Source organism: Mirounga angustirostris, unplaced genomic scaffold (assembly GCF_029215605.1).
Source record: "Mirounga angustirostris isolate CCGP_5_RB_7025 unplaced genomic scaffold, mMirAng1.0.hap1 SCAF_5, whole genome shotgun sequence".
Taxonomy (NCBI): Eukaryota; Metazoa; Chordata; class Mammalia; order Carnivora; family Phocidae; genus Mirounga; species Mirounga angustirostris.
The window spans coordinates 145,735,028-145,760,976 of NW_026991713.1; the positions used below are offsets into that span (position 1 = coordinate 145,735,028).

At 41.7% G+C, this 25,949-nt stretch overlaps 1 protein-coding gene across 8 annotated transcripts in view; it reads left to right on the forward strand.

Moving 5' to 3' along the window:
* RBFOX1 (RNA binding fox-1 homolog 1) overlaps nt 1-25,949 on the forward strand; it is a 335,670-nt gene that overhangs the window by 286,792 nt on the left and 22,929 nt on the right. For all 8 annotated transcript variants that reach the window (XM_045874916.3, XM_045874922.3, XM_045874920.3 and 5 more), the window contains 2 exons: nt 7,570-7,612; nt 12,385-12,449. In XM_045874916.3, coding sequence (XP_045730872.1) covers nt 7,570-7,612; nt 12,385-12,449 — 108 coding nt within the window. The remainder of the gene's footprint in view (nt 1-7,569; nt 7,613-12,384; nt 12,450-25,949) is intronic.

The following is a 25,949-nucleotide window of genomic DNA, read 5'->3' on the forward strand; positions in this document are numbered from 1 at the left end:
CAAGCTCTGTGCTCATTGCTTTGCACGCAACACCCCACTGCATCCTCCTTTGAGATAGCCACTTCCTAGCCTCTCGCCCCATTTTACAGATGAGTACATGATGCTCAGCGAGCATAAGCGATGAGCCTAGCGGCTCACAGCTGCTGGTTGGTGAGGCTGTGACCAAATGCCCATGTAGTTCCCGTCTAATTTGGCTCTTGAAGGATGACCTGGTTTTGGAGGTGGCTATTGGGAGAGCAGGTGTTCCCAGCAGAGGCATAGCAATGAAAGAATGGGGCAGAAGCAAAAGCCGTTTTCCCACGGCTACACAACTCACTTCTGTGGTTCGGTGCCCAGACTTAATATTTGTCACTCTCGTCCATTTCCTCAGATCTATTCCAAGTCCTGTTGGCAGAGACTGGCCCTGCCTTTTGACCCCCAGCAGACATTTTCGATGTTGGGAAAGCTGAAAACATAGCTCAGGATGCTGCATACCTCAGGATCTCAGATTAGGGTTTTATGCTGCTTGATGAGTGCTCTTGTGAACTGTGGTCTCTTGGATCAAAATGAAAATAGCCGAAAGCGATTCCTACCAACCTCCTTAGCGTGTGAAATCCCTGTCACATTTTTAAGGATAATGGTACTTGGGGTCTAGCCAATCAAGTCTGAAAAGCTCTGAGAAGCACTCTGTAGGGTTCTCCAGCAAACCAGTGTCACAGCTGTGCGTGCGTGTGTGTGCACGCGCGTGCACGCGTGTGTGCGTGTTTCGAGTGCCTTCCTTTGGCTCCATATGCTTGGCTTACGTGTGGGTCCGCTCTTTCCCGAAACCTGCCGGCCCCCCTTTGGTAATCAAAGTCGTGTTTCTGTTAGAACCCAGCTCCATTCGATGACGGAGCTCACTGGACCTTTGCCAGAATCATAAATCATCTCCGAACTCCATGGGGAGATCTCAGGGAAAGTTATTAATAACAACTACCATCCCGTGGAAAACATGCATTTGGTAACACCTGCTTTTATCCTCAGTACGTCCTGTGATCCTCCCGAAGGCCTGTGAGGCATGCAGGCTCCATGCAATCCTCATGAAACCCATTGTAATGCTTACAAATTGGGAGCCACTTTCCCATGATCACATGGCTGTGAGCTTTTCTTCCTGGCTGTTTCACTCAAGGCATACCAGGAAATTTCTGGAGAAGTCCAGGATATTTTCTGCCTCCTATGAAGTACCTTCTCTCCGGAATGACTCTTTGGGCGGTGACGACAGAGTCCCAGCGGGGCCAGGCTTATTCAGTCATAATGTGGGGCTTGCTTAGCGGGGATATAATTTATGAAAATGTACACAGGGCACATGTATATATACACGTGTACGTGGGAGCCCACATACATATGCACATGTGCAAATACACACCACTACACGCATTACACACTGTATACATCCATCTGCACACACACACACGCACTTATACACATGGGCATGGTATACACACACATCCACCCACATGCATGCACAGAGCACACACACATATACAAACACGTATCATCTTGCACACACATACACACATGCTCATACACACATATAATCAGGGATATTTTCCTATATTTACCACAAAAGAGTGGCACCTGGAACTACCAAATATAATACTACTACAGGGTGAAAGAATCTAGAAGAACATTTCTGGAATCATTTGGGTTGTCCGGCTCTCCTAAAGTCATTCAGCTACAACACATACTGAAAATGCGACAGTCTGTCCCCCTCCCCTTTATCGATCTTATATTTTAAGCAGACGATTTTTTCCCCCTGGGGGGGAGCTATGCAGTGGATTGAATGCAAACTCTGACTCCCCTGTCTGTCTAGGCCACTTAAACTGAAATCCTCCCCCGTGCATTTCCACACCCCCTCCTGAAAGAGTGGCAAGTCGGATGCCCAGCACGCCACCACGTCCTGATTCTGGGCCAGCACCGAACCCCGGCCTAATTTTCTCGGGCTGATGGACAGCTGTTGTCTCCAACCTCCTTAACCAACACGAAAACTATCCTCGGTTCCTGTGTTTTGGATCTTTGTAACCAGACTAACTTCACTAGTGCAGGGGTTGGTGTGTCTGCATGGGGAAATGCACTAATATGGATGTTTCTCTTTGTGTGTGCACCCTTGCAGTGTTGTTTACCAGGATGGATTTTATGGTGCAGACATTTATGTAAGTATTCATTAACGTGCATGCCACCCCTGTTTCCTCCCGGAGTCATTCTGTTTACAAGTTTGCTGCAAGTTTCCTCCTCCCGCGTCTGTGGGAAAGAGTGCAGGGACGTATCCGCAGGGCAGAAGACCTGCTCCCGACAGCCACCATGGCTGTTGTGGGGTGGCATTAGCTCTTACATTAGCTTCAGAAGACATGGGAACACCCCCTAAAATAGATGGCATTTCTCTCGTGTCAAATTAAAGACTCTCCCCTCCCCCCCAAAAAATTCTCTCAGGTTTTCAGGATGGTCTGTGTGTTTTCAGTATAATATTTAGGGTAACAGCTGTAGTTACCAGCTGTAGAGTTTAAAAGATAGTTTCATGGCTGCTTTTTTTTTTTTTTTTATGTTTTCCTGTAAATACATTTAATTGTTCATAGTAATAGCTCTAGAAAGAACCCCTCCCATTTTGTCTGGATGATTTTAGCCAGAAACATCTCTAACAAAATGTAAGCCAACTTGACCATGAAACCCTATTTTCTTCCTTATTCTTCCGTTTCCCCCCAAACCATTACCTGACTTCAAACTGTTTGTTAAATTTAGAATTGTTTATTAAATGGTACCACTTTATTAAACTTTTCACTTTCAAAAAAGAATAGGATGGTTCTCATTATGGGCACCATAATTAAACTTACCTAAATAGATCTAGAGGTACTTTTTCTCCCACATTATGATATTAGCTGCAATGTTAGGAAAATAACCTGGAATAAACACAATTTAAAATAGATGGGCAGGACCAGGGGCTGTTTTTTAAATCATATACTTTTTTATTACAAGTGATCTCAAGTAAGTTCACTGGAATCATATTTGTCATCTTATAAACTAGATAACAAAGAAAAATAAATCCGTATTTCTGACCAAATTGATATCATTTACTAGAAAATGGGAAAGACACGATTTATTTAATTTTCTTCCTTTTGAATTTCAAATAATTACAGTTTTGAGACATAGTATTATTAATCTCCATCAATGATGCATATAGTTGAGTTCTGTCATTGCATCAAATACATTTATTATAATCTGTGGGTTAGTATTTTTTTCATAATAAAATGAACAACCTACACCCAGTGAACAACCAATTTCTTATTTTTTGTGTAGTTTAATCCATGCCTCTAAATATCCTCTTTAAAAAAAAAAACAAAAAACTTTCAATGCATACCATTATAAACAGGCAGGCTGGGGCTGGGCATCCTCAAGCCCATCCACATCCTTACAAACCTAATGAACCCAACATCAGTCTACACCCTCCCCCAGTGTAGCCTCTAGATAGAGCATACCTAAGTTTAGGGCTTTTTTTTTTCTTTTTTTTTTTTTTTTTTAATTTGGGAAATGGGGAGAAGAGAAGGGATGAAAAATGAAGGAAAAAGACAACCAAAAAAAAAAAAACAAACAACCCAGAAAACAAAAAAGAAAACTATCTCCATCAACAGCCACCAGTGGGGATGGGGGGGGAGTGCCCGCCTCTCTGTGCCTCAGTTTCTTCATTTGTAAACTGACAGCAATTGACTATTAATTTGTGCTGTCCTGTGGATATATCTGGTGGGCGTCTTTCCCTGCCTCTTAGATGTTTGAGTAGCAGGAGGGAGGAGCTGCCCAAACGCAGAGTCTCTTGGATCACAGACACAGGGAAAGAATGCACTAGAAAGAGAAGTGGGCAGATGTGTCTGTGCTGGTTGGCCCTAGAGACCACAAATGGAAATCCATGAGAACAAAGCAAATGGAGGGAGCAGAGACATGCAGAAGGGAGCAAATGTGCTAGCTTCCAGACTACGCAGGAAGATAAATTCCATTCAGGGAGGAAAGCTACGAAAAAGGTCCCTTTGTCCTTTAAGTTCCTTTAGTGGTTTTGTTTCCCCCAGATTCCTCATATCTGGGCCAAGCCTGCCGGGCATAGTGGCGTAGCCCCGACAGGTGTCTGGGTGACGCCCGCAGAGAGATTCTGTCTGGGGGCGGCGTGTCTTGTCTTTGCCATGCTGCGCTTCCCCGGTGTCAAGGTTTAGAAGACTGTTTCTCTCATTCTTTGCAAGCCACTCTTCTAGCCAAAAAAAAAAAAAAAATTTAGATCAGTTTTCCGCTGTTCATATTATATGACAATAAGGTATTTCAGGGGGTGTTTCCAAACAGGCAATTAGGGGACAGAAGCACTTACTGAAATAACTTGGAGCCTTGTTTACCCAGCACTTGTTTCTGTCCTCTTTCCGAGAAGGTAGTCCAGGCCTTGCAGACCTTCCTGACTATACTGCTCTGCGTAAGATGGCAAGTTGGGAATATTGCTGCCAGGTAATGTGTGTCTGTGGGGCACAGTGAGGGACTAGACCGCCCGTTACGGCAGCAGAACAAGGGCTCATCGATGGCCTTATGTCCATTTAAGGGAAAGAAAGAATAGGAATATTTCCTGTACTCTTAGAGTTTACAGAGCAGGATTCCTCCTGGCTAGAAGTACCTTACAATCTGGAATGTGCTTTTTCAAGCTGCCACCCCTGCCTCCCTTGTGGTACTGGTCTGTTCTTACGACTGGAACTGTCCCCAGGGCACCGTTTCTTGAAGGAATGGTGATTAACAAGGTTCATAAGAAAGTATGCGAGGTTCTATTTTATTTAAAGGAAGTTTCTGGCTTGCTCCTTCAATCTCATTAAAAATAGTGCACAATAAATAGGGTTAGGGCAATCCTGAGAGGTCCTGGGACAGGCGTTAGACACCTGGGCCACCTCTAACAGGTTTAAATGTCCTCTTTCATGTTCACTTTACTGGGTAGAGTAGTGAGCTTCTAGCTTTGGTCACTGCTAAGGACGGCACAGGCAGGCCACCCTCCAGTTCTTCCTGCTCAAGCACTGTCCCCCCTCAGAAGCTGTCACAACACATGCACTAGACCATGGCCTCCACCCCTTCTCTCTGTCCTGCAAGGTCTTTCCATCCCTCCCCCCACACACACACCTGATGTTGGAGGCCTTGGGCATTTCTCAGTCCTAACGGAGCACATAGGATTTGAAAGACCTGCAGGAGAAGCTCAGACTCTGGCCACAGGGGACATGCTCGGCCCAGTGTGGATGGCCATTCATCAGAGAGGATGTAATGGATTTCGAAGTCAGGAAGGACAGTATGAAAGGTCATTACCTGGGTCCTTTCTACCCAAGGACATGCTATACACACACACACACACACACACACACAAACACACACACACACACTTACTTTTATTTCAGAAGATAGGAATTTATCTTACATAACTAGCCTATCTAATCTGCAAGTTCGCCATGATTGCTTAGTGGTGCACATTTAAATGATTTTTTTTTTTTTCATGAAAAAGTGAGTCACAGTAAAGAGAAAAAAAATAATAGTGGTAGTGATCCATGGGATTGACAACCTGTTCGAAAATTGACGTAGAAGGACTAAGTTCCCTGGGCCTACAAAGCAATCCATTCTATTTGGGGGTGAAGCTATGGATCTCAGGAGACCAGAACTGGCCACAGGCTGAAAGCAAGTGTGGCTTAACTGCATTTATCCAGACGTTTGTCTTCCCCAGCTCAGGGAGCAATCCAAGGGTATGGCGTTTGATCAAAAGATAACTATTGAAAATGGAAATAAGGCCATTATAATAGAGCTATTTAAAAAGAAGGTACTAACTCAGTGGAAAGTGGAGTGAGAGAGTGGAGCACTGGAAGGAAGGGAAGAGAAGACAGTGGGGAGGGGAGACCGAGAAAGAGAGAAACACTGATAGACGATAGAACAGGCAGGCCACCCATCCATGCAGCCATGAGGCTGGTATGTTTCAGTGAGATTCCAGTGCCTGATCACATGATTCTTAAATTCCATTATACAAGTTCCTGGCTGATGCCATGGCTAAATACAATTATTTCTGAATTCGTGTCACTCTGCCATCCATGGATCTTAAAGAGGTGTCCTCATTTCACCCATGTAAACATGAATAACTGGAACACAGAACTTCTCCAAATAAACCCTAAGTCCTTATTTCTGGGACCCCACTTTCATCGGGAGTTGGCTGCGAGTCAGCTAATATTAGGCAGCTCAGACACCACAGGGGCAACTCCACAAAGGACTTAAGCATTACTATCTTTACTGCCTTCCCTCCTCCCCTCAGCACTGCAGGGGAGGAATTGCCTTCACCCGTTAGCTCCACTTTTGTTTTCAGAGGGGTCACTTTCCCTCAGAAAAGAGATGAAATGATTTGTCCAGAAATGTTCACTGACATTGGGGTCTGAGCCCACGTGATCTGGCTTCAGAGTTCAGTGCTTAAGCCCAGAGCCAACAGAGTAACGTCCTTGCCCTCACTGAGCCAAACTCTGAGAAATGCAGTGAAAGGAAAGGAGGAAGATGAGAAATAAGAGGATAATGAGGAGGATAATGGGGTAGGAGGGTCATGGAGAACAGTATCTCTACTTGAAACTTTCCAATAAGCAATGGGAATGAGAGAGAGAAGAGACTAGAATGTTGACACGCATAGTCCACAGGCTTAAATTTACTAAATCTAAGGCCAAGTAAAGGTTAAGATACACACACACACACATTTATGGGGCAGGTCCCATAATCTCTTACAGCATTCCACCACATCGATGTCTGCCCTAGAACTGGAAAATTTCACTTTAAACTAGAACCAGTCACATGAAAGATTAAGCTTGCCCACAAAAAAACTCCCACATCTAAAAATTGCATCCCAGTCTGTCCGAGGGGTTCTACTTGAGATCTTGTTGGCGTTGGACTTGAATGAGGTTGTGACATATCCTTGATACATACATTATTGGCAACTTCTCTAGACACATGCATGCACACATAATTTTTCCAGTCATATATATTAAAAGTAGCTTTGGTAGCTTCAACGTGATTCATTAATTCACAAAATTCAATTGCACTCTCTGTTGTTATGGGATATTAGATTTTTAAAATAAAGGCATTGATACAGTTATGGTTGCTCTGTATTGTCATCTTAACTGCCTCAATAATTAGGCATCGAAGCTAAATCCTCAGGTTTTCCAGAGAATTCTAATCATGAGATAAAGAGAGAAATTTGAAGTAGTTAACTTCAACTGTTGTGTTATGCTTAGAAGGGTAAGAAGCCATGAAAGTATCCTTTTTTCTTCTCTAAAAATAAACACAGGTTATGGCATAAATACAATCAGTAGGGTTTGATCCCCACCCGCACCTTCTTGATACACTGGGTTACAGAGCTCGGCAGCTAAAACCTCCTTCTTTTGGTTTGATGGGTCATTCTCAGAAGGCCTTAGTGAAGTAAGAGAAGCAAACTTGTAAATGAATTGCTCTGGAATTTCTGTCTGACTTATGCATTTTCTTTTATTTATTTCATTTTTGCATTGAAAACATTACATTTCTGTTTCCTTATAGAGTAGTGTATCAAGAGCCTGTGTATGGCAATAAATTGCTGCAGGTATGAAATCCCGACTGGTGGAAAAACTCATCACTATGATTGTGGGTTTGCTGTGAAATCCTACTAACAAGACAATTCTGGGGAGGGGAGATGTTCTCTAACATAGGAGGAGGAAAGACTTAACTGAATTTTCCAGGTTCGATGTGAATGCTTCTAGAATAGAGATGCACATCCTCAGATTTCCCCTGTTCGCTAGATCATGAGTGTATCAAAATGGAGATCTGACTTGGCTATAAATTTCCCGGCTTAAAATGCATCTACACCCAATTAATATAAATTCAGTGAAAAGACTTGCAAGGTTTCATTGTTTCAACTGTCTGGGTAACTTTGTAGTAGGTTCCTGGAGTCAACTGGAATGGTTAAGCAAAAAACTTATTCATCCAGCACTGAGGGTCAGCACAGCTAACGTTTCATTGTAGCTTCTTATAAATTTATTTCACACCTATTGCTATAGCTTTCAACCCTATTACTGACTGCGGAAGCAACCCCCAAATGAACCAATTTGTAGGAAGAAAAAAGAGCAACACATCCATTGGAGTGTAGCTGGCCGAGTCTCCCAATATGGTCTATAACCAACATTAAAACTGTCAAATAAAATGAAAGAAGAACATAAAACTAAGGATGATCAGTGGGAGTTTTATTACATGGATTTCCCTGTAACATGCAATTCCCATTTTTGTTCTGTATTAAGTCAATTAAGAAAGTATATTCTTTTTTAACCATGAGAATTAATCAAGTTTTAATGAGAAATCTAGTACAAAAGGGGGGGTACTTGGATCTAGGCGAGAACAAAATAATTTAAATTCCTGAGATCAACTTTTATTTTTACGTTTCAGGAAAAGTGATTTTCAATTGCCACAATTCAAAAACAGCTGAATGTATGATGCAGATTAATTAGGGAGCAATTACTTATGTTTAAGTGTTTCATTTTGCAAATGTTCTTATAAATGTTTTAGTAAAAATAAATAAATACACACACACACACACACACCAGTATATACCAATCCACCTTGTAGACTGCACAAAATGAGATCCTTGGGTATTCTTAGAAATGGGGAGGCTTCTGTCTAGGATTAAGCCCTTTGCTACTTTATACAGTTAAGCTGAAGAGAAAATACACATACACACACACACACACAGACTTTACAGCACTACCCATCCCCATGTCTCCACCAGGACACGAACATTTCACCTCTCTTCCTACGTCATTTGGATACTAGAACATCATTTTCCAAAAGTATGCTCTAAACTAAAAAATGTGATTTCCTTTGTTAAATGACTCTGAGATGCACTAAGGATTTACAGTGCTCATCAATATTGTTTTAGAAAGTTCCACAGATGGAGTAGCCAGTTTCGTTTTGTTTAATATGGCATTTCCCAAACCCGTTTGGTCATGGAAAGGTTTCTTTTCCTCTATTAGTATTCCACAAAGTACAGTTTTGAAAATGCTTTGTTGGAACACCATTAGAGGTTCTCAATCAGTAACTCACCCCAACCTCCAGAGGTCTCGCTAGCAAAGGAAATGTTTCTGACAATATGAGTCGGGATCTTTGTGGCCACTTCTGGTGATGGTGGCAGAGGTGGGAGGGAGAATTCATAATGGCCATTTAAAATTTATATTTTATATAAGGCCTCATTTATAGCTCGCTGCCCAATACGTGAAAAATGAGTATAGTTTATGAGTAGGAAGCAGAGAACCATGTTGTGCTTGCCATTTGGTCTGGTAGTGGGAAAAACCTAATTGTTAAGGATGCATTTTTGTCCTAAGCTCAGGCAGACTGGTTTCAACATGAACGTGGTTTGGTGCCAGCAAATGGAAGTGAGCGCTCCTTTTTCAGACATTAGCACAGAACCTTGCAGAAGCTCTGGCTATGCTCAGCGAGCTGCAAAATATGGAGCAATAAAATTGATTAGAGTCACCTGTTAGAAAGGCAAATTAAAGCAATTTGTATTTTTTTATCATTTTACAGTGTATGCACACACACACAGAGTTAATACACAACTCTGTTATTCCCCTAATGTGGATTTCATACAAAAGAAAAATAGCAAAAGAAGACAACGCAGTATATAGACATGGTGGTATCAAGCCCCCTGAGCCTTTTCTTTTTCTGCTTATTACCTATTTGAGGGATCACTTAGACCTGGACTGTCCAGTACTGAAGCCACCAGCCCCATGTGGCCTTGACATGTAAAGTCAAATTAACTCAAATTAAACAAATTAAAAACTGCAGTTTGTTTTACCAGCCAACATTTCAAGTGTTCAATAGTCACTTAGGACCAGTGACAACTGGATTAGCTCAGAGGCAGAACATTGCTATCCTCACCAACAGACCTACTGGACGGGAAGGAGACCCCTGCTCAAGGTCAAAATCTCTCCACTGGCTCCACAGACTTTGGCAAACTATGACCTTGAGTCTTAAATAGGAAATGCTGGTAAACAGATTCCTAAATATCCAAGACCAGGATATTGTCAGAGCATTGACCATTTTTGCTGTCTCGCATAGAAGCACACACTTATTTTGTCTAAATGGGCAAGTCACGTGAAAATAATGGAGAGGATGGGTCCTTCCAAGGCGTCATAGACAAGCACATCTGCTGTGCAGAAGGATCCCGGTTGCACACACATCCATTTTATGTTCATACGATAAATATCAACTGGCAGTCGGTGAGGCTCATTTTCGTTATCTGCTATTTGCACTACAGCTGTTCTTTGCACTTATCAAACTGGCTACCCATTTTCACTGATGGAAACAATCATGGAAGCTGGGGACACATACTGAGTTCAAACCTAGAGGGTATGCACGGGGTGGGGGGGGTTGCTAGAAATCTTTTCTGGGGCCAAATTCACAGTCACCAAATTATGATTGATTTACCTGGCCTTTGATGCAAATACCTTTGCAATGGCTTTTACTTTTTATTTCGGGAGAGAAAAACACACACACATACACACACACACACACTTTCTCCATCCAAGCTTTCAGCTAATGGCAGTTAGTGCCTTCTAGCAATCAACGAGCCAGCTCCAGCCCCTCCGTGCCTCATTGTTTAATATACACACCTGCACACCTGTGCCTTTCTGGACGCATCATGAAAGCCAAGGAGATGGACAAGCAGATAAAAAGAATGACTCCAGAAATCTGGTGACCTGATTTCCCCCCAGCCCATCATTCTGTATCTTGAGCTTGGTGCTGGTGTGACAACTGCTTGGGTTTTACAGCTCCTCAGCACATTTAATGAGTTTCCCTGTTCCTAATTAGAGAATATGGTGTTTGGAACACCAGGTGGTGTCTGGCTAAGACCTCTTTTTTTTTAACTTCCACATTATTTTTCAAGGGAGACGTGTTTGTAATACTGGCTCTAAATGCTTGGGGATTATCTTTCAGGATGTCTTGGATTGTGCCTTCTCCAGGGCTGATCCAAAGGACACATTTCTTTAAGAACAGACTAGATTTTTGAGTTGCTATGTAAGTCGTGGCAGATGTATTCTGAAAGTTAGAAGATGGTAGAAATAAATTATTGAGACCACTTTGTCCACATTTCAGAAGATCCTCTTTCCAGCATCTGTCTCCTTGTCTTACCACTTGGTTGTCCCCTACACACGAAGCTAAGTGTAACATACCCCTCACTCCTGATTTTGTTGTTAGATCCCCTCTGACACACGAGTACCTTGACGGTTGGGGGGTCCTGGAACACATCAGTCTGTTCAGAGTTGCCCCTTTATGGTGAGGGTAAGAACTGTTGCCTCAGAGGATTATGGGACTGTGAATTCTAATTAGAACCTGAGTGTTCCCTGTGTTATTGGTAGAGACTGGATCCTGTTTGTTAATTGTGTGAGAGCACTCGACAGTGGTTGATGTATCGCTGTGGTCTGCTGAGCAAGAAGCTCAGTTATTTTCACAGTTTGATAATCAATGCTCCATGAACACAATTCCTTTCGAATATGACCATTTGCTTGTCCTCTGCTTAACTGAACAATTGCAATAACTGCTACATGCAACTAAATGTTCATTATTTTTTTCGGGTTTTTCTCTCTCTTAATTATTTTATTTACAAATTGGAAAGTTTTATCATATTTTCCACACCAAACAAATTCCCTATCTGAACAGTGTGATATCTTTAGCGGAAAAGACAATTTTTAACAAGTGTTCACCATTTCCATTTTTCTAAATACTTATGCAACACTTAGAAAGCTAAACACAGTCTTCTTTAATTGCTTCAGTGGTTGAACAGCTCCATAGGCAAGAGATGACTAATAAACTTTCAATCAAAGCGTTATCTTTTTTTTTTTATAAATATCAGTGTAAGACAGGAGGGCATTAGCTCAACCTACATTGGATTTTTAAGGAGGTAATACGAGAGTTTGAATAAGCCATAAGTTAGTAGCTGATAAGTAAAGGTAAAGCATAATCCTTTTTGAAAATCTGGAAAGTTCAGCCAAGTACACAAGAGTGTTTAGAGAATCCCCCATAATCCTCCCCACCCCAACACAGTCACCATTAACCGTCTAGGTACATCTCTTTAGAAGGGTGTCTGGGTTCTTCCTTTGGGAAATGCTTACAACCGCTAACCTTTAACAACCAGCTGGGGTCGGTATCCAAGCCCCTGTCTCGCCAGTGTGTTTTTGTACTTCTGCTCTGGTACTAAGCTTTCATTAACCTCCGCATTAGACTGGTAGATGTGGGTTACTGCTGTTCAGCTGCGGCCTCACAGTCGCAGCGCCCCTGAGTCGGCCTCCTGTGCATTCCTAAGTCCGATTTCTCCTTGCGTTTTAGGGTGGTTATGCTGCATACCGCTACGCCCAGCCAACCCCTGCCACTGCCACTGCCTACAGTGACAGGTAAGAGTGCCCCTCCTCCTGCTTGACAGCTACCTGGAGATGGACTTAGCTGGTGGGAGACGAGATTCTCGTCTGGTTCTGGTGCGCATGCATGACTGCTGGGGAGGCAGCACCCAAAAATCAGGTCCCACGGTGAAGGTAAACAGCGTCACATAGAGAGAGGATGAACCATCAAGCCTAGAACAGCCTAAACTCTCGCCCTCTCCGCTAAAACCCGAAATGCTACGTTTTGTGCCAGTGGAGTTGCTTTTCAGATCTTTCTAAATCCCTACAACAGTGCACCTTGCATGCACACACATACGGTCCCTGTACAGCCTTCCCACGGGCTTCTGTGCAAGCAGCAGTCCTGGTCTCCTCTAACTCACCGGAAGAACACCAGAAGGTGATCGTGCAGGTTTTCCTCCAATTTAATCACCCCGCTTCCCCGCCAGCTTTTTTTTTTTTTTTTTGCAATTTTTTACACCCAGTAAAGCATTCCCTCTGTTGCCTTTTTTTTTTTTTTTTTAATCCAACACAAAGGCATGGGGGAGATGTACCTGGCGTTCCTAAGGAGATTCACTCTTTCAGCAGTGCCCCGAGTCCGATCCTACTAAGATCAGCCAGCGTGTATTTGTAATGCGCACCACATGTTGAGACTGGCAGTGGAAGGGGGACAGAGAGGGTCTAAGAAATGCAGAAGTCAGAATGGATGGCGGGGGTGGGCGTGGGGGGTGGAGGAGCTCCATTACCCATGGCCCAGGCTTGACAGACGACTCGGTTTCTGAAATGACAAGCCACGGCTATTTTCGTGTAGGTGCCTGGGGAAAAAAACCAAAAAACAAAGTGTGCGTTTCCCTGTTTGAATGCAACCCGTTGGCTCTGTTTTCTGAGGACATAAATGTGGATGTTCAGATGCTCTGCATGCACAAATGTCATCGAGGGTGCTTATTTTTGGTAATGACTCCTTTAATTTAAACATACGTCTCATGGATAAAACAGTGATGGTAACACTTTGCATGTGTGGCTGAGGCATGCTGGGTCAGACAGGTAAGCAGGCGATGTACTTGACCTCCAAATGGGAAGTGTCAGCAGCCACTGGTGCTCCTTCCTACCTGGCCTGTTGTGACTTAGTTCCTCTCTCGGTTTGCTGCCGTGTGCTTTCTCTGCGGCTCCATTCCATTTCCCACAAGGTGTGTCGTTAGCTCAATGTAGCTGCAGATTTCTTCCAAGGTAGAAGAAAGCAAAATCAACTCCTGAACCCTAAATGCTGCACTTTGAAAACCCCATGCATACACTTTTAACAAATGGCTCTTTGGCGAGATAGAAGTGAGGTCTGCTATCTGGTTGTATGTAGGTATTATTACTGTTTTCTTATAAACAGCCCTAACGAGTTCTCAGGGCCGGAGGGCGCCTCCAAAGAAATCCAAACAACTGTTAAGATGCAGTTCTAAATACATAAATTATCCAGTTACCCAATATCCTCTTGCCAAGATGCAAAACGTGTTTTTATGTACGTTACTATCTTCACACTTTGACACCAGCTTAGGAAACTAGAGAGGGTCAATAAAGCTCATAAAACTGATCGCAATCTTGAAATCCTGGAGCTCATTCTACAAATGAAAAGTCTTAATGCTATTAAACTCTGCACACTGAAGATTCACAAAGTATCAATTGTAATGTGGTTCATCTACAACCCTTAATTATTTTTATGAAAATATCTCTAGATGCTGAATTCTCAAACACCCACTTTGTATATAATTATAATCACAGTAACTTTAGCCTGCTGTATAATTATAAGAATCTTAAATGGATTTATTTCTTTGGATTTTTATCTTGCTTCTCAGTATAAGTGCATCTTCCCCCAAGTTGGAAAAAAGGTTAATTATAAAGATATAATTTAAATTGCTTTCTTCAATAAGACCCATCTAGACACTTTTAAAAAATAAACAATATTTAATACTATTCTTAAATAGAATTACTTGAGAATCTGGCCATCTCTATTGGCATTCATTTGAAAATTAAGTTAAAGTGTTGCTGTATTGGGGGGCACCCAATGCAAATTTGTGTATAAAATCTGGTATTTTAACAGTATGGAGATTTCTCATTGGCAACGTGTCCTACTGAAAATTGCCCTCAGTCTTGGTAAATCTTGAATGACTCTACAATTCCCACGTTGGTATAATCGTTTCTGTAGAAAGAAACCAAGTAAATATACTCTTGTCCACGTAATTGGCCTCTTGCTGTTCATGAAAGAAATTTGTACATTGGGTCTTCTTGGTTGCTGTGGAAATTGATTACCAGCCCTCTTTAACTTTATTATAAGCAAGACACTTGCCACATATGGGATTATTGCATTGAGGTAAATGCAGTGATAGGCAAATTACCAGAAAACAATCTTTAAAATGATATTTCTGGTTCGATTTATAAAGCATATTTATGACATGGTGGTACTTCCTTATATTTCCAGTAAGCAGGTGAAGAGAAGGAAGACCCTTCCCTTTGATAGAAGACACATATTTGGGGAAAATATGAAATTATCAGAATAGCTTTTGAATCTAGGTGAAAGATGCCAAGTTTCTAGAATTTATCTCAGAGCAGTTGTATAATAATTTATTTTTACATGATCGCAGCTTAGTATCAGCAGTGATAGATTCTTGGTTCCTCTCGTCTAGAAGACAGGCAGGATGACAAAGAGAAAAAACTTCTTAACCCAAAAAAACTCCTTCAGAATAGGAAGCAAAATCAGCAGGAATTGAGAGCGTTTGGGTAACGCTCACTGGTTGTCAACAGGATGAAAAGAGAAACCGCAACTAACTTTACTTGTAATCATGAGATTCGCTCGTCAGGCCTATGGAAAGCAGAAGAAGCTTGGTGTCCCCACTCGGTAGAATTTTTCCTTTTATCAGCACAAATTAAGCCCTCATCAAATTAAAGATTCAGGGACCTTTGGAAAATATTGAACTCCAGTAACCTCAGGACTGTCCAGAAGGTCCTTGATGGGCACCTTGCAACTCCCTCCCCAACATCTCCTTGGTTAAATGATCACATGCTGATTATCTGGGAGCACCCTGAGAGTTTTTGAATGCTGACCTCCAGAATGAAGACCATCTGGTGTGGGCAGAGATTTCCCCAAAAGAAAGAGACCTGCCTGGACTAGGTAATTTGATAGTCTCACTGACAGATTTAATGGGAATAGGCAGATATCTCTCCTTGGCATTTAGGAAATGTGTGGTAAGCACTTGACTCACCAAATCTTCATTTTTAATCTCACTCTGATGGAGGGAAAGCCAACTGTCCAAACTCTCAGAGGGGATGGTTTTCTGAGCTTGAACCAATCAAAGCATGGCAGTGGGGCCGACGGTCATCTGGTCATTGCATGCCACTTGGTGTTGCTGATGTGTCCGTGATGCGTTCTGGATTCGACAGGTCCACCATCACATTAGCTCGATGAATGGCTTGCTTGAATTAAGCCTGGGGCAGGCTTTTCTTTATGGATTGGCTCTTGGTTTCATTGTGTTTTATGACTTGGTTGTGGATGCATCTGTGAGCAGCTGAACCAGGAGGTGGGGCGGGAGGGGATATTCCCTGTTCAGTGACTTGTGCCACAAATATCTGGGGGTATATGTATGATGTGTATATAGCTTTGATAAAAATGTTCTCTCTCCAGAAAGGCAGACATTTGTCATGCTTGTCCTGCTTGCTCAACATTCTAACATCTCCTAACAACCAGTGCATGAGAATGTCCCCCATGTTAGGGCAGAGGGGAAACAGATTCCAGCAGCTAGAGAAGAAAGTAATACAGGGTGGTTCACTTGGAAATTTCATAATGATCCCATTGCACTAACAGTTACCAGGGCCATTTCTTCTTTCACATAAAACATGCATTTCCTTTAAAAATCCCCCAAAGTCAGGAGCTTTGACCATACAGAATATTGGCAGTTTCATAGACGAACTTAATGGAAACCCAGTGACAATGCCCTAGTATCAATTATCTTGCTCTCTGCGTTTGGAATATATATACATACTCAAATATATGTGTGTATGTTGTGTGTCTATGTATACATAGACATATGCTAAAAAACACACACACACATACACCTGTGCCTTAGGCCCTCACAAAGGACTCATAAGAGTATCTAGGTAAATCTTAATACAAGGAGGAGAGGACTTGTCAAATTCAGGTATCATAGGCCACATGCTAGAACATTTTTTAAATGTGATCGTCATAACCTATGAATAAAAGCTTCCATTCACAGAGAAATAGATTAGTAGTTATTTCTTAAAACTCAGGAGGCAGAAGTAGGCCTGTGTCTGAGGTCATGGAGAATTTGGTCTACTCCTATTTAAATTTATATAGGTGATAGAGATAGAAACATACGTACGTACACAGATGGGTGAATGAAGAGATGGATGTGTGGGTGGATGAATGGGAAGAGAGAGAGAGCAAAAGAACAGAAAGAGGGAAGGAGGAAGGGAGGAGGTAAGGGAGAGAGGGAAGGAAGAAAGGAAGGAAGGAAGGAGGAAGACAGATGTATGGAAAGATAGGGAAAGAACATCTCTCTACCTTCTCATAATATTTTCATCATAAGCATAACTACAGGATATAGAACTAAATTGTTATATAAAATCTTAGTTTGATCCAAACTGAAAAAGTAAAAGAATTTGCATGGATTTCCATTTAGTGAAGATACGCCCTATCTATTTTAAGACTTTTTACTTCCTGGATTCAGATTAAATACTAGAGAAATGTCATCATTAAAGGAAGGCTAGTAATTGCATTTCAAATGATGTAGCATTTTATTTGGAACTCTTTTTTTTTTTTAAAGATTTATTTATTTGAGAGAGAGAGAATGAGAGAGAGAGAGAGTACATGAGAGGGGGGAGGGTTGGAGGGAGAAGCAGGCTCCTCGCCGAGCAGGGAGCCCGACGCGGGACTCGATTCAGGGACTCCAGGATCATGACCTGAGCAGAAGGCAGTCCCTCAACCAACTGAGCCACCCAGGCGCCCTTATTTGGAATTCTTATCACATGATATAGACTAAAAATTAAGGGCTTGTTGTGAGCATCCTGAATGGAACATTTAATTTACTGTTGGAGGGGTTTTTTTAAAAGGTTTTTTGGTTTTTGGTGTGTTTTTTTGGGGGGGGGGGGTTGGTTTGTTTGTGGGGTTTTTTTTTTCTTTTTTTTGGTAGAAAGGTTAATTTTAAAAATATTGCTGTACTTCAGGGGCTTAACGATTTTACTTGTTCTTGCTGTGCCATAGAATATAGAAAGCTTTATCTGTGGATAATGCAGATCCCTTAATGAGGGTAGACAATGCAAAGGAGACAGACAAAGGAGAGAAATGTCATTGTTTTCCCAGCCCTGCTATCTGAACCCAGTTCAATAGGGGTTGAAACTGTTTCTGGTTAAGAATCCACAGCAAGCCCCATCATTCTTTGTGATGGGTGCAGGGAGAGATCTCGAGATCTTATCCTGGGGCTTTGTTTAAAGCACTGTCTCCCAAGGCCAGTTGGAGACCTGGTGACTGCTGCTGATGACATATTTACTGGGTCGCTGGGACAGGAGAAGGCCAGGGACAACGTAATGTGAGCGAGGTTTTTAGTTTTTTAGCCCCCTGGTCTTGGGAGGGGTCAGGCTTTAGCCAGGTGTTTTTCTCAGATGCCATTACAAAGAGCTTTTCTTTTAGGAAATGATGAGGACAGTGAATGGCAGCTTTGTTTTGCTTTCTTTTTTCTTTCTTTTTTTTTTTAAAGTAGTCTCCACGCCCAGCATGGAGCTCAACGCGGGGCTTGAACTCACAATCCTGAGATCAAGACCTGAGCTGAGATCAAGAGTTGGACGCTTAACTGACTGAGCCATCCAGGAGCCGCTGTTGTTTATTTTTTGTTTTTTTTTCTTTTTTCATTCACTTTTGGTTTTAGTGTTTCTATTTGGCAAAAAAAAAAAAAAAAAAAAGCTGACAACTCTATAGTAGTTCCCCTATTGTCTTTCATGTATATTTTCAATTATTTTCTCTGAGAAATCCACTGTTGAAAAATAGAGCGAGTGCATTATAAACCTCGGTGAGGCCGAGGGTGGTTCTCAGATGAATAAGGAACTGAGGGTCAGTTCATGGAGGCTCAGAGGGGACAGAAGTGTATCCCGTGGCATCTCTCAGCTGAGACAAGGATCCAGGGTCAGAAGGAAACTGGTTTGGATTCAGATTCTCACCTCTTGAGTCAAATCACAGCAGAACAGTAGTTACTTCTCTGTACCTTTGTTGACATTGCCTTCTCAAAGTTGTTCTTGATTTCAGCTCTTTATCTTATCTGCTACTTTCACATACCCTGATGAGTTCTCCCGGGTTCTGCAACTTAAGAAAAGACACTCTGTCAACTTGTAATATAAATGTAGCAGAAATGAGTCACTAATGCCTTTATTTATATCCTATACCCCAGTGCCTAAAAAGCACGTCCAACTTTTTTAATTAGAACACCAGGTTGGAAAAAATATATATGTATGTATATATAAAAGTATATATACTTAGTATATATATAGTATATAGTATACTCTTATATATAGTATATAGTATACTCTTATTTTTATTTATATTCTTGTTCTTTTTGGTGTAAAGTTCACTTTCTTAACTGATTCATTTGTTGTTGTTGTTGTTGTTTTTTCCTTTCGGTGAGTCAGGGTCCCCTCAGGAGGAGAGACTGAAGCTAGTTATTCCAGGCAGCTTTAGAGTAACTAGAAAGAAACCTATATTGCCTGTGAGTTTCCCATTATAAGGCACACACACCAGACGAAAATAAATTTCTTCAGTAAAACTTGCAATATATAAGACAGTGCCCCTGTTAACATGTTCATTAGATGGAAATGGAGGACTTTATTATTTACATGATTTTACTAAGACTTCCTGAAGTTTGATGTAGTTGGTGAGCAATCTTTGATTCAAATCATCCTCTATGACCATGACAACACAATTATGATCATCACAATACTAACAACTGTGATGGGCACTGTGCTAAGCACTTTACAAACACCGTGCCATTGAGCTGTCAGTCACACTGAGGCTAGACAGTGGATGTTGTTGTTCCATTTTCCAGATTGGGAAGGCGAGCTTGGTAGAGTTGAGTTTTTTGGCTCAGCCTGAAAGCTAGAGTCTGTGCCCTTAGTCATGAGGCTCTATTGCATCTTATTAGAGCAATCTTGAGAAGTAATTTCTTTGCATTCCATCACTTCATCTGTTAGGTGTGTATTGATTACACCTTACAGGGTGTTTTGGAAGTATTGAGCCAATGGCTGTGAAAGATTCGGCCCATGAAGGGCACTACATAAAGTGTTCTTGTTTTTATTTTCGTGTATTCCCATCAGAGCTTTAAATCTGGAGGGCAAGAATGAGCTTTGAGGAAACCAAAAATCTCTAGGTTATGTCAATTCCACCTGAATCTCTGAAATTCAGGGGTTTGAATCTGTTATTTCCTAAACAGATTCTGGAGTCATTCAAAGAGTTTAGGAAGAACAGTGACCAAATCTATTCAACTGCTGAGTATGGTGTGGACAAGCCTTTTAAAACTTAGTAGGAAGGATTCTGCGTGAATCTGATTCTTTTTAAACCAGTGAGTTCCATCAGTAATTTGATTTGTTTTTGTTTGTTATGGACAAACTTACTTGGGGGGAGGGGCTACGTAAGCCCATCAGTTTATCAGTTCTCTGATGTTTGGATTTTGATACGTCAGCTTTCCTTAAAGTAAGCAGTCTTACAGTATCTTCCCTGCCATTTTTTTTTTCCTTTTCACCATGTAGATTTCTCTTTTGAAGTCACTTTTTTTGGTAGTGTCTCTGTGTGTCAGGTACCATGTAGAACACTGGAACAACCTGATGAGATAAGCAGTGTCTTTAGGGTGACCCTAGAAATGATTATCCAGAATGTGACACTTGAGACAGAGAAAGGGATGCACTGTTATTAATAATGAGTCCAGGACAGCAGGCTTCAACTGGACTGTCCCAGAAAGAAGCAGAACATGTGTGCTCGTCCCAGGTAGATTCTCCATGTGCTCTGGGAAGTCCGATGATTGCACTTTGAACCCAATATCCATCAGTCCAGGTCCTGCACTGTCTCTGCCGCCTGCTCTTGTTAACAAAGTCAGGGCAAGGCAGGTTTGCAGCCTCAAATAGTCGTAACGAAGACATGACTTAGTGATGAAAAAGAGAGTCGAATTTCCTGCTCTCAAACCCACCAGTAATTTATCTGTTTTCTCTATGGATTGAATAGTTCCCATTGGGCATTCACCCCCCCCAAAAAAAAATTACAATAACTAAAGATAATTATATTTTCTGCCAACCTGCTGTGCAGATCGACAATGATTACATTTGGTAACAACTGAGATGGCTCTGAAATCATGGAGGAGAGGATGTATAGCTCTTGATAGAAGCATCGATAGGATTTTTGAAACTCGCATTTATGGACACAAAGCTCCCAATGCTGAAGAGACATGGCTATTACTGGTAGATTTCCTGAATTTCTCTTATTTTAAATTTACAGACATGCACACACACATAAACATTAAAAGAAAAAGTGCTCAAATTTTGGTTTCGAGAACTAATTGCCTTTGGTCCATAATCTATAATGGCTTCTTAACAACTGTTACGTGCTATTGGATGAACATGTATGTAATTGAAGCCGTTAAAAAAGGGAGCCAAGACTGTAATAGTCAACAGACTGGACCAACAAGGAGTTGGGGAGACATTAAAGGAAATTCCAAACCCAGTAGACCATAGCTGTCACAGCCATGTGGGTAGACACTTTTGCCAGTGACAAGACAAGATGTAACAACTCCTTTGGTCATGTCATGGCCTAATTACACACTTCTCTGGTTGCAGATCATTGACTTGATAGGCCACAAAGAAGCAAATAAAACCTATCCTTTAAGTAGCACCATTAGGATCTTTCAGCTGTGAAGGGTTTCGAGGCAGGTGAGAAAGCCTGATACTTTCTAGCGGCAGGTCAGAAGCCTTCGACGAGAAGGCGCACATGGAGGGCCATTTCCACTGCAATACAGAGCTCTCCTTGTGGAAGGCAACATCCCAGTCAAGGAGAAAAGAATAGACACACAATACAATCTTAGTGCATGAATATGACATATACAGAAGACGCTCCCCTTCTTTGCCTTTTTTTTTGGTCATTGTGCTATCTTTTGGGGTGAGAGGTAACTTTTCACTAAAAATTTCCAGTATTCCCTTTAAAGTTATCAAAAGAAGTTCTGACCCTGTATCTATGAAGAGAAGTTGACATTCCTTCCCAGTAGAACTGATTTCTATCTAAGTGTGGCCTCTACGTTATTTCCATATCTGTGTGCAGTACGTGCCCATGAAGTCACTAGACAGAAATAAATGACTTCTCATGATTTTCTCCCTGGCATGAATCACAGTGATTGATTCCTCTGGAATTAAATTCTCCTCAAAACCATAGTGTATTTCGTATTTAATTAACACACACACACATATTTATACAGTAGGGACAACTATCAGGAATTAGAGAGACGGTAGTTTGGAGGCGAAAGCTTGAGGGAGCATCTGTAAGGAGTAACTAACTCATCAATTTTGTCATTGTTCCTGGGCTTATTCTTGCCGCATTAGGATGAGTGTTCGAATAGATCAATAGATTGGGGGGGGGGGGATGAGACCTAATCAAAGCTAAACACCCGTTTCCCTTAATTATCCTAATCACTTAAATGGAAATGCTTTGGCCCTGAGATTATAGAAATACACCCAACATCTGATAACCCAGATCAGCGCTTCCCACTGCATTTACAGGCATGGAATCCCTTTACAAAGAAGACCATGATTTTTGGATGCTTCAATCATCCCCTCAATCCCTGACTCTGTTCGTGGTCCACTTTTGTCATCTGAAACTTTAGATTGCATTCAAAGACGAGGGGCTTATTTTCCTCACCATTTCTGCATAGTTAGAGAGTGTGCAGGCTACTTCTAGTTAGTGGACTGTGAGCTCAGGGGGTGGGCGTGGGGGCATGTTAAACCCGTGTCCTGGACACTGTCAGCCCCACAGCTTTCCCAGAATGATAGATTGCTTCTCTGCTATTCTTTGTATTAATTTCTTCAATTTCTCCATCTCAAACTTAGAACAAACAAAGGACAGGAAAAGAGTGATTGCCTGAGTCTGTTCTGAAATTTCAAGATTGGGCGGTTCATTGTGAGGGTCCTGAGAACCTTGCTCTGCAAAGTATGGTTCTCAGACCAACCCAGTTGGCCTCCCCGGGAGCCTGTGAGCAATGCAGAATCTTAAGCCCACCCCAGTCCTGTTGTATCAGATTCTACACCTTCAAGAAGCAACTGGGAATCATGAGCTCAAACAGCCTGTCTTTCCATTCAACCTGCTCTTTCCTGTCTGTGGAGGAGCTCAGGGATACATCGTAGGAAAAAATGACCCATTCTCCCCACATAAACCCAGCCTCTACACCTCCACTACTTAGATTTCTGTACAACCAGTTGCTCTACAGAGAATTACTTTTCAAAAAGTCACACCAAATCTGCCTGTGTTGCTCTTTTCCCATTGCCACTGGCGAGAAGTCCATTGTCTGGGGTGGTTGTGGGTTATCAGAATCCCCTGCGGATCTGTAAGGTTCTGGACCTTTCCACCATCACACTAACTTCATTTTGCATTTAACTCATAGGTGGGCACAGACCTCAGTGTGGCCTCTCTGGCCTCCAGAGCCTCAGCCTGGACACCCTATGCTCCCACCCCCACACCGACCTCCTTAAGCCCGGGATTCCTTTCCCCTATACAAGAGCTGCTTCCCCAAGAGAACACATGTAGCCGTTCCTACAACTGGCCAGACCCATTTCTAACTGTGCATCAGAAACTCATTCTCATGAGGGTTCCTCTGTGCCCCTCTTCATCCTGCCCAACCAAAGCTGAGGTGAGATTTTGTGTTCTGGGAGGCCCCCGCCTACCTTTGATAGGACCTGTAACCTCAAAAAGCTCTTGACTCCCCCCATCTTGGCCTAAAACCCTGGAAGCCCCGCACTTAAAAACACAAATGCCTTCTCTCTCTGAGGAGAGAAGATGACTATCCTTCATGAGTACACACAGCCAAAAAAATAAATGGCGATTTCCCCCCAAATAAAGTCTTTTCACATTCATGTTCTCATCAAAATACACACATACACACACACACACACAATATCTAAGGGACGCTGTGCTATTTTTGTTCCCATTTTCCAGATGAAGAAACTGAGGCCCAGGAAGGCGACAGGGCAGGGCTTCCAGATTTACCATTAGTTCTCTTTTTAGCTGAGAAAAAAAAGTAGTGGGAACCATGGAGATTGTTCAAGGTTGAAAAAATGAAAATTACGGAAGTGGACTGCTCCCAAAGTCTCCAGGGAGTGGAGATGTACTTGGATTTGAATTTCTGAAACCCAGAAGTTTGGATGGAAGTATTCAAATATTCAAATCAGGGATAGATTCAGAGCACTTCTCTCCTTTCCCAATTAAACTTTATTTTTTTTAATGTACATAATGTTAGCAATAGCAACTGAGGTTAAATGAAATGTTTTTACATGTATGTTAAAGGATGTGAGATAAAAAGGATCAGGAGAGATCCTTTCAGAGGATTCTATAGTCTGTACGTTTGTTTGCTTGCTGGTTTGTTTGTTTACACCCCATGTCATCCTACAGTTCGCCACAGCCTCTTGAAGTGCACGTAATTCAAAACTAAAATAGAAATAGAAATAACCACAGGGCAGGGGAAACTATAAATTTGAATGGGCTTTTTATAATCCTCGAGTTTTAGAACTGAGTGGGGAAGGGAAGAGGGAATTAAAATACTGATCCCAAGTAAATAAGTCCCGCTTTCTAGGCAGTAAAACTGAAATATAAATTAGGTTATGAGCTTCCAGGCAGCCAAGCCCAGTAAAGATGTTCCACAGTGATTTAAAGGCCAGGAGCACAACGTCCTATCCTTATGGCTTAGCTGGATGCTTGGCAGGTAGCAAACCCTCATTAACCATCTGAGGATTCAAAGAGCAAAATGAGTAAACTATTTAGTAAAGTCAGCAAGAACAATTTTAATAGAAGCACCTTACTTCTGCATGTTATGTTTAACTATTCAGAAAACATTCATGGCGGAATTCCATATGACCCTTCCAGCAACTTCTTAATATGAACCGCAAGAATCCCCGATTAGTGTGCATTTCTGCCTTAATCCCCCATGTCCAAAGGGAAGCATCCTGGTAAGCACAGTTATAAAAAATTAAGTGTAAGTAATATATTAAACAATAGATATAATTATTATAATACAATTTTCAAAAATTAAAGTATTAATAATTAAAAACTATGGCAGTCAACACCAGTGCAGTTTAATTGAAAAACCAGAGGACACAGCTCTCTTTCCTGCAGAGGTAGGGAACATAAGTTCAAAGAAATATTCATACAGTCAAACGTGAGTTCTCGGTGCTGGCTGGCATGTTAGGATCACCGGAATGGTTTTCTGGGAATACCCAGGCCTGGGAACCACTCTCCAAGATTCTGACTTAAAAGACTGGGAAGTGGACCTGGTCATTAGTATTTCATTAAAAAAAAAAATCTATATCTATCTATCTATCTATCTATCTATCTATCTATCTATCTATCTATCTATCTATCTATCTAGTAGCTGATTTGTAATAGGCAGTCAGTGTTGAGAAACTCTGCCTTATAACCAGCAGGTGCCCCAGAACCTACAGATAGGATTAATTTGATTTTGTGCCACTATCCTCTTAGGGCATCTTGACTGCAATCTACCATAGGAGAAGAAAACTTCTAAGGCTCTAGGGATTTTTTTTTTACTAGCTAGCCTTGGGGGTTTTAAACACATTGTGTGTGTGTGTTTGTGTGTGTGTGCACGTGCGTGCTAGATTGATTACTCATAGCATTGGCTACAAGAAGAAACTTGCCCTGAGTGATGTCCACCCCGAGTTTTGTGTAACAATAGTGACATAAGAGAATTAAGAGGCCAAAGAATGAGAAGCCACCAGCATATTTAACAGTGAAACTTAAAACCGGCATTCTCTGATGGGAGAATATTCCCCGTCTATCCTCCCTTCTCTCCCCCCTTCCTGTGCCACAAGTTTTATTCTCTCTTGAAACCCAGCTTCTCACATTCCCTCCAGCAATACTGGCTGGCTACTATTTTAATTTCTCTCTTAGAATTCAGCTGTGGGTAATTTTTAGAAGAAAGAAAATTGCAGAGAGATGAGATTTAGCCTAAGAAGAAAAGTGGGATAGAAGGATGACATGGCAGGTCACAGGACTAATTTAAATGTACCACCAGCTGAGTCAGATTCAGAGTCTAGATGGTTGGTCTGTGAAAACCGTTGTAAAACATAATGAAGTCTGGTAATAGAATGAAAAGAGAGAAAGACCATGGCCCATGCCATTCCACATTCCAAGTTGTTAAAGCAGAATATAATTATCTCTCTCAAGCCTCAATTAACGTCATACTCCAAGGGGAATCCAAATACTGTATTGTTTCGTCT